The sequence below is a fragment of the Jatropha curcas genome, chromosome 6 (assembly GCF_041381405.1).
Source record: "Jatropha curcas cultivar XTBG-Jc1 chromosome 6, XTBG_Jcur_1.0, whole genome shotgun sequence".
NCBI lineage: Eukaryota > Viridiplantae > Streptophyta > Magnoliopsida > Malpighiales > Euphorbiaceae > Jatropha > Jatropha curcas.
In genome coordinates, this window is record NC_143156.1 from 10,276,795 (window position 1) to 10,290,632 (window position 13,838).

At 37.4% G+C, this 13,838-nt stretch overlaps 1 protein-coding gene across 1 annotated transcript; it reads right to left on the reverse strand.

Moving 5' to 3' along the window:
* Positions 1 to 313: 313 nt before the first annotated feature.
* Positions 314 to 1,721, reverse strand: LOC105645337 (putative carboxylesterase 1). Its single transcript, XM_012230912.4, has one exon. It carries the CDS (start codon positions 1,500 to 1,502, stop codon positions 471 to 473), a length of 1,032 nt encoding a protein of 343 aa, XP_012086302.1. The 5' UTR covers positions 1,503 to 1,721; the 3' UTR covers positions 314 to 470.
* Positions 1,722 to 13,838: the final 12,117 nt, after the last annotated feature.

Here is a 13,838-nt window from a genome sequence, read left to right on the forward strand (position 1 = left end):
ATTTTTTATATTTATTGAGCCTTTTTTTTTTTAAAGAAAAAAAACAAATTCTGAATATGTCAATTGCATCTAACTTATTTCGGTATTTCCATGTTTGCTGAATTTGTTGATGATCCAAGAAACAACAATTCAAGATTTCTTTCATTATAATAATAAAAATAAACTATTTTTACTCATAAAAACTAGCGCAAATAATAAAAACGCTTAAATTCAATAGATGATCTCTGAAATAAAATTAGCTTTTTAAAAAAGTGCACTTTTTTTTTTTTTTTTTGAGGGCTAATTCAACCTTATTTTTTCTTAATTAATTGAAATCCAAGTTGAATTAAAACTTATCACATGCATTCCTCTGACAATAATTTTTTTCTCAAAATCAATGATTCTCACATTTTCTGAGTATTAAATATACTATTTATTACATCATGGAGTTCACTCAATAACTCTACAATAATTACCTATGCTATGCATCTCTAAATTTCCTTAATAAAAGATGCAAATCTTTCTATTAGAGCCAAAGAATTTTGAGTTGTCAAGTCCTCAATATGGAAGCAATGTCCCTCATCTTTAGTCTCCGCAACGCCTAAGCTTCCTTTCCACTCACTTTTCTTCAATTCGTCACAATACCACTTGCCCACTCCATTCAAATGGTCTTTCTCTGCAACAAACACCAAAACTCTCTCACACCCAACCTTGCTCAAATCTTCTGCATTCGGTTTCAGCCTAGGATCATCCAACCCACCATTGATTGGGCACATATATAACCACATCTTATCATCATTGGTTCCACCAAAATACGGATGCACCAACACCATCCCAACCACATTTACTCCCGGTAAACCCTGTGACCCGATCCGAACTGCCAAGTTGTGAGATATATTGCCTCCAGCACTATCTCCACCAATAAAAACACGTGCAAAATCTACATGATCATTCAACCAAGACTCCGGTCCATCTCTATTTACATGGGTTGCTACCCATTGGAGGCCCACCCATGAGTCTTCGTAACATGCGGGAATGGGCCGATCCGGGAATAGCCCGTACTCTACCGAAACAATGATTGCATCAGCTGCGGCAGCTAAGGTGGTGAGGTACTTCTGATGAGGTGAAGAAAAAGCGGACTCGAAGCAAAACCCGCCGCCGTGGATGTGAAATAGAAGAGGGAGTTTCCGAGTCGTGTCATGCACAACGGGCATGAAAATGCGAGCAGATATGGTTGGTTCTGTTAAGATTACAACGTCCTTTGTCTGGACTCGCAAAACCGGGTCATTGAATGGCGGAATTTTGTGGATTTGGTTAAACATTTGGAGCTGGCCATTTTTGAAAACCCTAAAGAAACGAAACTCATGGGTAATTTCATTATTGCCTGGCTCCATTTGAGATGGTAGAGAAGAAATTGGAACAAAAGAAGTGAAAATCGAATTTCTTTTGCGTTGGGATTTTATTTGGTGGATTTGGGTTATGGGTATTGTTTTGAAAGAGCTTAAGGTCTTGTTGAAAAGCATAGGGAAACAGAGGCGAAGATGATAATGGTTGGCGGCTAGGGTTTATTTATTGAGAGAGCAGCTATGAACGTGATGCTCTTGGCTGTTAGGATGCTATGCTGCCATGCCAACTAGCTTGAGCTTTCTTTTACACTCTATGTAGAATATAAAATGAAATAAAATAAGAAGTCACACGATACTCGCGCTGGTTATAATTATTTGATTGAGTACAAAATAGAGTGGCAATCGAAATTTGGATTCAAACACTTAACTTGCTGCTCCCTGAAATTGAGCAAAATTAATTAATTAAAAGTATGGAAATGATTTTTTTTTTTTTAACAATTTACAAGCAAAGTTGCAAATTAATGGATAAAAAGCTCATTTTTTCATCAGGACAGCGTGCATCGTTAAAACGTAACACAAACAAATCTATTTCTAATTTTATATTTTGCTTTTTTTTTTTTCTAAAATTAATTTAAAAAAAGAACATAAAACTAGCTATTAAACTTCTAATGAGCATATATTTATTTAATTTATTATAAGTAGTTTGTAAATATTTTCAAGTATTATTAGTTTCTAATTGATTAACCTTTTTTCTTTTCCATTTTAAAGGAAGATTTTTCTTATATACATCTAAATCTATTTTGGCTTTTTCCTTCTTGTGGTAATAGATTGAGTTGGATCACCCTCATTTCCCTCTAGCTCACTGTGGCCTGCTTGTGGATGCTTCTTAAGCAGCCTTGGAAATTATTCGCTCATTTTATGATACAGTCGCACTTGCAATAATATTGCTTTGACTCAGAAAATGTGCTTCAACTGGAGAAAGGCAAAGGTGTTGTATGTGATAAATATGTGTATATATATATATATATATATATATATATATATATATATATAAAAGAATGTGGTTAACAAAAAAACTAGCTAAAAAAAGCTCTGGTGTGAACCACACCAGCTACATCATTATCTAAGAAAGGAGAAACCTCTTTCCGAGGATTATGGAACACTTAAAAATCCTGATTTCCGAGAGCAGCAATTTTGGAGAGGCAATTGTCTAATGAGTTGGCTTCCCTGCACATATGAGCAATTCGCAACTGAGGAAGGGACTGCATGAGACTCTTGATATTAAACACCAGTGGCCTTAAGTTCATAGGAGGCTCCATGCTACCTTACCATTTGAATAGCCATGGTGTTATCATTTTCAGCTTGGATGGGAAAAAACGAATGTTCTATCGCAAGCTTAACACCATGGTATATGGCCCATAACTCAGTACCCAAAACTGATGTTATTCCAACTTTGGCAACGAAGCCAATCTGCCAGCACCCCAACGAATCTCGCACAAGACCACCACAATACCCAGGTCCGGCTATCCTGGGAAGAGACCCATCAGTGTTTAACTTGAAAGAACCCGTCACTGGAGGAACCCATACGGCCCATCTATCCATTGGTTCAACGGAATACTGCCCAGAATAGAAATGATATTATTGATTTCCAAATATTGCTTCGAAAAGACATAAGCTTGATGTTGAATAAAATGATTTGGGTTGCATGATCCTTGAAAACTACTTTATTCTGAACTTTCCAAAGGAAGCAACATACTGTTCCAAAGGACAAAGCCCAAGGGATCATTAAACATCAAATTGCTCACATTAAGATTTAGGAAAATCGAGTCAGAAATATTGAAATCCATCCTTAAAAAAACATTTTGAATCTCCCTAGGGACTGTAAGATGCCAAATTCCAATAATCACCAGGCAATCCGTCATGGCATGAATGCAAGTCTTAACAGCAGTAACATATCAAGGACACTCAATATGATGAGTGATATGATATCACCATCTCTCTGTGTTCTTCAATAGTCGATTATGAAAAAGAAGCCAAAGGAAACTCTGAATCCATTGGCATCCCTTCCATTTCCGAATTTTCATCCAAGTGGCACTCCTTTGGTTTATCTCCTGAGGATGTAAGAGTTGGAATGCTGACTTGACTGTAAACTTGCTCGGCGATGAAGATCCCCAGAAAACCAGATCTTCACCAAAATCACTCGTCGGAGCCGGAATATTCCTAAATTCTTGCACATACTCATCAGGGAGAAAATGCCTCAGTACAGTGAAATTCCATTCCCCATCCGGCAAGACATAATCAACAACCTTATGCTTCATCATATCATCAGTAATGGCTATGGTTGCAACATCACTCAACTTTACACCAATATCAATCCATGAGTCAAGCTACAATCGAACAGCCCGCCCATTACCCAACGCCCAGACCATGTCAGAATTTAAATCATGAAAAATCTCCTCATTCCCCAGATAAATTAGAGCCATGAAATTGATTTGGTATTATTAGTTTTTTGCTTCTGTTACTTCAAACTCACGTGCTTGTCATGTGTCTTTTATTTATTTATTTTCCTAAAAGTTTTAGATAGAGTCTTTAGGAATCTGCAGTTTTTTTTTTTTTTCGTGCTATCAAGCACTACTTCAGTTGCTGCTATTGTGGCGTCGTGATTGCGTCAATTTCTATTTTCAGTTCAGTTCATCACTATAAATGTAAAGGATTCTTATGAATGAAAAATCACCTTTACATTAATATTTCTTTTCTTTCACTTTCAGTATTCCCTTTGTTTATAAAGAAACTTTGTCTTATTTCTGTGTTTTCCATTATTAAACCTTCAACTGGTATCAGAGCCCTATTCTTAAGGGACTTGTGTGATGGAATCTGAAGGGAATTTTTCTCCAAATGCTCCAATCATCTTTGGCGGAGAAAACTATGAAATTTGGCCAATCAGAATGGAAGCCCACTTGGATGCTCTTGATCTTTGGGAAGCTGTGGAAGAGGATTATGAAGTTGTTCCGCTGCCTGCAAATCCCACCATGGCCCAGATCAAAAACCATAAGGAGAGGAAAACCAGAAAATCAAAGGCGAAAAATTGTTTGTTTTCCGCTGTTTCAAACACTATTTTCACCAGAATTATGTCTCTCAAAACAGCTAGGCAAGTTTGGGATTATTTGAAGGAGGAGTATGCCGGTGATGATAGGATTCGTGGTATGAAAGCTCTCAATTACATAAGAGAGTTTGAATTGCAAAGAATGAAGGAGTCAGAGACAGCCAAAGAATACTCTGAAAGGCTGCTCGATATTGTCAATAAAGTAAGGTTACTTGGCACTACTTTTGACGATTCGAGAATTGTTCAAAAAATTTTAGTTACTGCTCCTGAAAAATATGAAGCATCCATTACCACTTTGGAGAATACAAGGGATTTATCTACAATCACCTTGGCAGAGTTATTAAACTCGTTTCAGGCTCAGGAACAGAGGAGATCTATGAGGCAGAATGGTTTTGTTGAGGGAGCTCTCCCAGTCAGACATCATGAAGAAAAGGACTTTCAAAGAAAGCAAGCTGGTTCAAATGATGAGCAAATCATAGCTGATCGCAATCGTGGCAAAGGTGGAGGCTCAAAAGAATATCCTCCTTGCAAACATTGTGGCAAAACAGGTCATGCACCATTCAAATGTTGGAGAAGACCAGATGCCAAATGTAAGAAATGCAATCAGCTTGGACATGAAGCTATAATTTGCAAAAGCAAGAATCAAGAAGCTAATGCCCAAGTTGTTGATCAGGATGAAGAAGATCAAATTTTTGTGGCAACATGTTTTTCCACCAAGTGCACATCTGAAAGTTGGTTGATCGACAGTGGCTGTACAAACCACATGAGTTATGACATAACTCTATTTAAGGAATTGAATCCTACTGAGATCACTAAAGTTAGAATTGGAAATGGTGTCTATATTCCAACAAAAGGGAAAGGAACCATTGCAATTACAACAACGTCAGGTATAAAAATAATTTCTGATGTTCTTTTTGTGCCTGACATTGACCAAAATTTGTTGAGTGCAGGCCAGCTTGTTGAAAAAGGATTCAAAGTAACATTTGAAGATCAATATTGTGCCATTTATGATGCAAAAGGGGAGCAGGTTCTGTGAGTTAAAATACGAGGTAAAAGTTTTTTTTTCGATCCAACAGCAGAGGAGCAAGCTGTCTTTTCTGCAGAAACTAACATCACCGAGATTTGGCATAAGAGACTTGGCCATTGTCATATTCAACACATGTTGGAGATGAAAAAGAAAGATATTATAAGAGACTTGCCGATGCTTACTGAACAATTGCCAAACTGCGATGCTTGTCAATTTGGTAAACAAACCAGATTGCCCTTTCCAAAATCAACCTGGAGAACTTCACAGAAGTTACAATTAATTCATACAGATGTTGCTGGACCACAAAGAACTCCATCTCTCCAAGGTAGCCTCTACTTTATTCTGTTTATTGATGATTTTACAAGAATGTGTTGGATTTTCTTCTTGAAATACAAGTCAGAAGTGGCTGAAGTTTTCTGGAAGTTCAAAAATATGGTGGAGAACCAAAGTGGCTGCAAAATTCAAGCTGTAAGGTCTGATAATGGGACGGAATACACCTCTTCTCAATTTAATTCCTTGTGTGAAGAAGCTGGCATTGAACATCAATTCACAGCACCTTACACGCCGCAACAAAACGGAGTCAGTGAGAGGAGGAACAGATATGTGATGGAGATGGTGAGATGTTTATTGCATGAGAAGAATTTGCCTAAAGTTTTTTGGGCAGAGGCTGCCAACACAGCCGTATTTCTTCAAAATCGACTTCCAAGCAAGGCATTGAAGGATCAAACACTATTTGAGGCCTGGTATGGTTTTAAGCCTTCATTGAAATTTCTTAAAGTGTTCGGAAGCTTTTGTTTTGTTCATGTTCCACAGAATAAGCGTGACAAACTAGACAAAAAAGCCATTCCTGGTATTTTTGTCGGTTACAGCTTAGTCTCCAAAGCTTACAAAGTCTATCATCCACAAACTGGAAAGATGACTATTACCAGAGATGTTCACTTTAATGAAGAGGAGCAATGGGATTAGAATGACTCACCAGGACTTCTTTCCGAAAAGCAGTTGAAAGACAAATGGCTAGAGGAAAACATTGATGATTCACCAATTAGAGGAACCAGGTCACTCTCTGAAATTTATCAAAGTTGTAATATGGCAGTCTATGAGCCGGCAGGACATGAAGAAGCTCTTAGAGATCCAAAATGGAAAAAAGCAATGGAGGAGGAGATGTCGATGATTCAAAAGAATAAAACATGGGAGTTAGTCGACAAACCTGCTGACAGAAAAATCATAGGAGTGAAGTGGGTGTTCAGAACAAAATTAAATGCAGATAGCTCCATCAATAAACACAAGGCTAGACTTGTTGTTAAGGGTTATGCCCAAATTTTTGGTGTTGATTACTCAGACACCTTTGCTCCTGTGGCTCGATTGGACACAATCAGAATGCTTCTAGTCATTGCCGCTCAAAAAGGTTGGAAAGTATTTCAATTAGATGTCAAATCTGCATTTTTAAATGGTGTTCTGCAGGAAGAAATATATGTGGAGCAGCCTGCTGGTTTTATTATGCAAGGTGAAGAAGATAAAGTCTACTTGCTCAAAAAGGCTCTTTATGGTTTGAAACAGGCACCCAGGGCCTGGTACAGCAAGATAGATGATTATCTACAAAGCTTAGGCTTCAAAAAAAGCTTATCAGAGGCAACTCTTTATATTAAACATAAGGACAATAATGTTCTTATAGTTTCTCTTTATGTTGATGATATCTTGGTGACAGGAAATAATGCCTTGCTGATTGAAAAATTCAAACAAGAAATGGAGCAGGTTTTTGAAATGACAGATCTTGGTCTCATGAACTATTTTCTTGGAATGGAAATTACAAAAAGCCAGAATGAAGTATTCATTTGTCAGAAGAAATATGCCAAAGAAATTCTGAAGAAATTCCAAATGGAGGAATGCAAAGCTGTTGCTACACCCATGAATCAAAAGGAGAAGCTGAGCAAAGGAGATGGAACCGAGAAAGTTGATGAAGGCTACTACAGAAGCTTGGTTGGATGCCTTATGTACCTTACTGCCACCAGACCTGACATTTTATTTGCTGTAAATCTCTTATCCCGCTTTATGCATTATGCTAGTGAGTTACATTTAATTGCAGCAAAGAGAGTGTTAAGGTATATTAAAGGTACAATCAGTTATGGTGTCAAGTTTGGAAAAAGTTATGATTTCAAACTATGTGGATTCTCGGATAGTGATTGGGCTGGCTCTGTTGATGACATGAAAAGTACATCAGGCTATTGTTTCAGTTTTGGTTCAGGTTTCTTCTCTTGGTGCTCAAAGAAGCAAGAGATTGTTGCACAATCTACTGCAAAAGCTGAGTTTATTGCAGCAACAGCAGCAGTTAATCAAGTTTTATGGATAAAGAAGCTTATGTGTGATCTGAATATGGAGTAGAAAAGTGGTGTTGAGATTTTTGTTGACAATCAAGCAACAATTGCAATCTCTAACAATCCAGTTTTTCATGGAAAAACAAAGCATTTCAACATCAAACTGTTCTTCTTGAGAGAGATACAAGAAAATGGAGGAGCAACTCTGGTTTACTGCAAAACTAAAGATCAAATAGCAGACCTGTTCACAAAACCACTTCCAGTTAACAAGTTTGAGCTTCTACGACAGAAAATTGGAGTTTGCAGTAACAAAAGCAAGGAGGAGTATTAGTTTTTTGCTTCTGTTACTTCAAACTCACGTGCTTGTCATGTGTCTTTTATTTATTTATTTTCCTAAAAGTTTTAGGTAGAGTCTTTAGGAATCTGCAGTTTTTTTTTTTCGTGCTATCAAGCACTACTTCAGTTGCTGCTATTGTGGCGTCGTGATTGCGTCAATTTCTATTTTCAGTTCAGTTCATCATTATAAATGTAAAGGATTCTTATGAATGAAAAATCACCTTTACATCAATATTTCTTTTCTTTCACTTTCAGTATTCCCTTTGTTTATAAAGAAACTTTGTCTTATTTCTGTGTTTTCCATTATTAAACCTTGAGGTATGAGCTCATCTCCAAGCTTATATTTCGAGCGAATAACTTGAACCCAAAGAGCCTCCTTATCCTGGATCAAGCCCGAGTATAACTTTAACAAAAATATTCCATTTAACTCAGATAAGCACTGAAATCCAAGCCCTCAAACCTGCTTTGGAGATTCCACTTTATCCTATGGAACTAAAGCCAGCTTCCGATTGTCATCAGTTGCACCCCAAATAAATTTGTAATAATTTTTCTCAATCTCCTGCCATAACCCAGCTGGAAGTTTCATAGTCTGCATCGAATAGATCGGAATGGCAGCCAACACCGACTGTGTAAGTGTTATTCTTCCAACAAGGGAAATCTGAGATGCCTTCCAATTTGCAAGTCGAGTAGTGACTGAATCCAAAATGTGTTGGTAAGTATTTTTTGTTACCCTTCCATGCAACATGGGCATACCTAAATACTTAACAAAATTTGCAGTCTCCTTAAAACCCAGACGATTATTCAAAATATGTCTTTAAGCCAATGGGACATTCTTAGAATAGTAGACTGTGATTTTGTTTACATTAATTTTTTGACCGGAGCAAGCACAAAAATTAGTAAGAATTCCATTAATAGCATTCACTTGATAGGTATCAGCCTCTACAAATAAAAATAAAATCATCCGCAAAAATGAATGTGTGATAGAAGGTTCATTCCTTTTCAAGAAAATTGGCTTCCATACTCCTTGGTGGACGGCCAAATTAATGGCATGAGCAAGCCTTTCCATGCAAATAACAAAGGGATATGAAGATAAAGGATCTTTTTGTCTGACTCCACCGGAAGGAAAGAACTTCTCCGTTAATTCTCCATTCTAAAGAATCAGCCTGAAATAGTAGAAACACAAGACATAATGAGTTTAGTCAGCAGGATCGAAAACCCCAAATCAATAAGCAAGTCAGCCAAAAAATCCCAACCAATTCTATCACAGGCTATCTCGAGGTCTACTTTAATAGCCATGAATCCCTTCCATCCCTTCCTTTTCCGCATAGAATGAATAATCTCCGGGGCAATTATAATATTATCCATAATTTTCCGCCCTTGAATGTAGCTAGTTTGAGTAGGTCCTATGACTCTGGGAAATATAGGCTTAATTCTATTCACAATAATTTTAGTAACCAATTTATACATCATGTAACAAAGACTAATGGGCCTAAATTGGGCAATAGTTGTGGGGTTACTTATCTTAGAAATGAGAACCAAAATAGTCTCATTTAAAGCTGCATCTATGGTACAAGACAAAAAGATTTGGCGAATCTCCCCATAGACTGAAGGAGCAACCACACGCCAGTTTTTCTAATAAAATCCCATGTGGAGACCGTTCACCCTAGGAGCCTTCCATGACTCCATGTCGAAAAGAGCCCCTTTCTCTTCATCATCAAAAATCTAAAGCAACAAACTTTGCAAAACCTGCTTCATGAAAAGACATGAACATACCAGATATGGGGAAATAGGAGAAATCAGACATTCCTCTTTAAATAGGCCTACAAAGAAATTTCGAGCCATTTGTTTTAACATCACTCCATCATCGATCCAATCCCCATTACCATCCTTAAGCATTTCAATTCAATTGAATTTCCGCCCTTTCATAGTTTTTAAGTGAAAATATGCAGTGTTTCTATCTCCACACTGAATCCAGTCAACTATCGATTTCTAAAGCCAAATTAACTTTGCTTGGTATAAAACCTGATCTAGCTCCACTAGTAGCCGCATATCAAGATCATGTAAATTCTGTGTTGGGCGAGTTTCAAGAGCCCGCTGGGTACTAGCAATACGGGCAAGGAGATTTCGTTTCCGCTTAAAAACATCTCCAAAAATAAAGGAATTCCACTCTTTGAGCTGCTGCGTAAAGGATGTTATCGTAGAGCTAACGTCAGCTGTGTGAGACCAAGCGGTTTTGACAAAGTCTGAAAAATCTGGATGCGTTAACCATGCATCTTGAAATCTAAATCTAAAAGGTCTGCCAGCAGTCGGAGGAGCAATAAGACTACAAAGCTTGATCAGGAGAGGCTGATGATCCTACTGAAGTTTAGGTAGATGGAAAACAACAGCTTCAGGAATCGCAGCCTCCAAGCGGGATTGCAAAGCGCTCGATCGAGCCTTTCAGAAAGAGTGCCCCTTTGCCAAGTGAAATTTATCCCTTTTAACCCAAGATCAATGAGATTAGATCCAGTGAACTAGGAAACGAAGCTAGGACAAATACCAGTCCTGTGATGAGCACCCCCTTGCCACTCATCACTAGTGACAATTGAATTAAAATCTCCAACTAAAATCCATGGCTCGGAATCAGAAATACCATTGTTGATTCGTTGCAACTGATCACATAAACACTTGTAAGTACTCTCCACTGGGCTCCCATAAATAGCTGAGAGGAACATGCGGAAAGACCCATTCTCAAAGAGGCAACAATAAATAAATTGGTGACGGTTTTCCAAAACCGCACTGTCCATTCATCCTTCCACAAAACCTATATGCCCCCAGAAAAAAACAGTTGCCTTCACCCTGTGAGAGAATGGAAAATTTAACTTCTTGATCACTCTTTCCGCTTTTTCACCACTAATAAGTTTCCAGCAAGATTTCTAATTGCATGTGGCCAATATAAAAATTATAAAAAAAATTTGAAAATTCATATAAAATTATAATATATAATCATTGAATGTAACAAAATCTAGCATTTATATGTATATATTTCTACTTATGTCCAAGTTACTAATAAAAAAGAGAATTTCCACGCATAAAATGGCCAATAACACTTTTTTTTAATACTTAACACTATAACAAAATTACTAAATATCGAGAGAATGATTTCTATATGTAAAGAGCTATCTTTGTATAACTATTATATTCTTTGTATAGTTGTCCTATTCCCTTACTTAGATGCACCCATCATAGTGTCGTAGCTTTATTGTTGGCAATGATTATCTTCTTTGTATAGTTGCCATATTCCCTTACTCCTAGTCATGATAGATGCACCCATCATAGTGTCGTAGCTTTATGGTTGTATATTTTATGGTTTCCATCATTACCTTTTGTAAATCACATGTATTTATATTTGGCTATTCATGCCTAAGAGAATATACAATTTTGCTCTTTCTTCATGGTATCAGAGCAACCAACCCACATGGCTTCAAACATTCAAACTCCAATTTCGGCCACTACTACCTCACATCATGCCTTTTCAATCAAGCTCACAAGCAAGAATTATCTTGCCTGGAAAACTCAATTTCTACCTCTTCTAAATTACCAAAATTTAATGGGTTTTGTTGATGGCTCTACTCCAAAACCCCCTACCATCATAGCTGACTCTAGTAAACCATCTGAAACTATTCTAAATCCTGCATATCAAACCTGGTTCCAAAAGGACCAGATGCTTCTTTGTTGGCTGCTATCCTCCCTATCCGAGGAGGTATTCCCATATATTATTGGCATGACATCTTCCCAAGAAGTCTGGTCAGCCCTAGCCAGTACATTTGGCTCAATCTCTCATAATCGACAGCTTCAACTGAATATTGAATTACAAGAACTCAAGAAGAATGACTTAACTGTATCTCAATATCTCCAACGTGCTAAATCCCTTGCTAATGAATTAGCTGCTGCAGGTCGTACCATGACCACATTTGAATTCAATGCCATTGTTTATCGAAATATTGGAAGCGAATACCACAACATCATTACAGCATTAAACCTTAGACCTAAACCTGTGTCATTTAACGAACTTCATAGCCATCTATTAGCCCATGAAATTCTTTTAAAAAGTGCCCAAGAATCACCCATAGCCAATCTTGCTCAGCGAACACCCACTCAACAACAAATCAACACCACGCAATCACCAACTTCATCAAACACCACCAACAATCGCAACCTAAGACGATATCGGGGACCTTGTCAAATTTGTAACCTTCGAAATCATACGGCAGACCGCTGTAGACGTAGGTATGAACCTCATCCCATTTATGGAGCCCAAGCTAATTTTATCCAGTCATCTCATATCTGACCTCCTTATATCCAGCAACCAAAACAATCATTTCCTTGGATAGTGGACTCTGGAACCAACTATCATGTCACACTTGACCTCGCCTCACTCCACATTGCTAATGACTACCATGGTGTTGATCAACTCCGGGTTGGAAATGGTCAAGGATTGGACATTGCACATGTTGGTAATGGTCAATTACTCTCTCCTCAAAAATCTTTTTCTTTAGAGCATGTTTTACATGTTCCCACAATTTCACAAAAATTGCTTTCTGTCCATAAATTTTGCCTTGATAACAATTGCTACTTTGAATTTTGGCCCTCATTTTTCTTTGTTAAGGATCAGGTAACAAAGCAAATAATGTTCAAGGGAATGAATAAAGATGGCCTCTATATCATGCCTGGTGGCAAGAGGAAGGAGGCAAATATGGCAGCGGTATTTTTGTTTGATGAGTGGCATAATAAATTGGGTCACCCTCACTCTAAGATTGTGTCCAAAATAATTAATGAAAATAATTTGGTTTCGGTCACCTCTTCGCCAAGTTCCAAATGCACAGCTTGTTGTATGGGAAAACTGACGAGAACTCATCTTCCATCTGTGTCTCATACTAGCACAATGCATTTGGAACTCATTTTCTCCGATGTATGGGGACCGTCTCCTACCCTATCTAATTTAGGTTTTAAATATTTTGTTTTATTTGTTGATGACTATACCAGGTTTACCTGGATCTATTTCTTAAAGAACAAAAGTGATGTGTTTTCCTCATTTCTTAATTTTCAAGCTCTTGTTGAGAAACAATTTAATCTACCCATTAAATCCTTTCAATCTGATTGGGGTGGAGAATTTCAAAAATTACAATCTCATTTTAAACGCTTAGGAATTCTCCATCGCGTTGCATGTCCTCATACTCATGAGCAAAATGGTGTAGCCGAACGCAAAATTTGACATATTGTTGATTCGGGTTTAACTTTATTAGCTCATAGTCAAGTTCCTTTCAAGTATTGGCCATATTCTTTTCAATTATCAATTTTAACTATTAATCTATTTCCCACTTCTGTTTTAAATGGGCAAAGTCCTTACACTAAATTGTTTGGCAAAACCTTTGATTTTCATCAATTGCATGTGTTTGGCTGCACCATTTTTCCTTTGCTTAGGCCATATAATTCTCATAAATATTCTTTTAGAAGTACTCCTTGTGTCTATCTTGGTTCTTCTCCTAATCATTCTGGACACATATGCTTGGATAAGGATTCGGGTAGGATTTACATTGCAAAACATGTTTCTTTTAAAGAAAATGAATTTTTATTTCACACCAGTCAAACTACTGCTACCCAGGTGTCACCTTCCTCAATGCAACCGTGGCTGCATCTTTGGACATTTCCTCATTTATCAAGTTCTGCTTTGGACATTGCCTCACATTCACCGA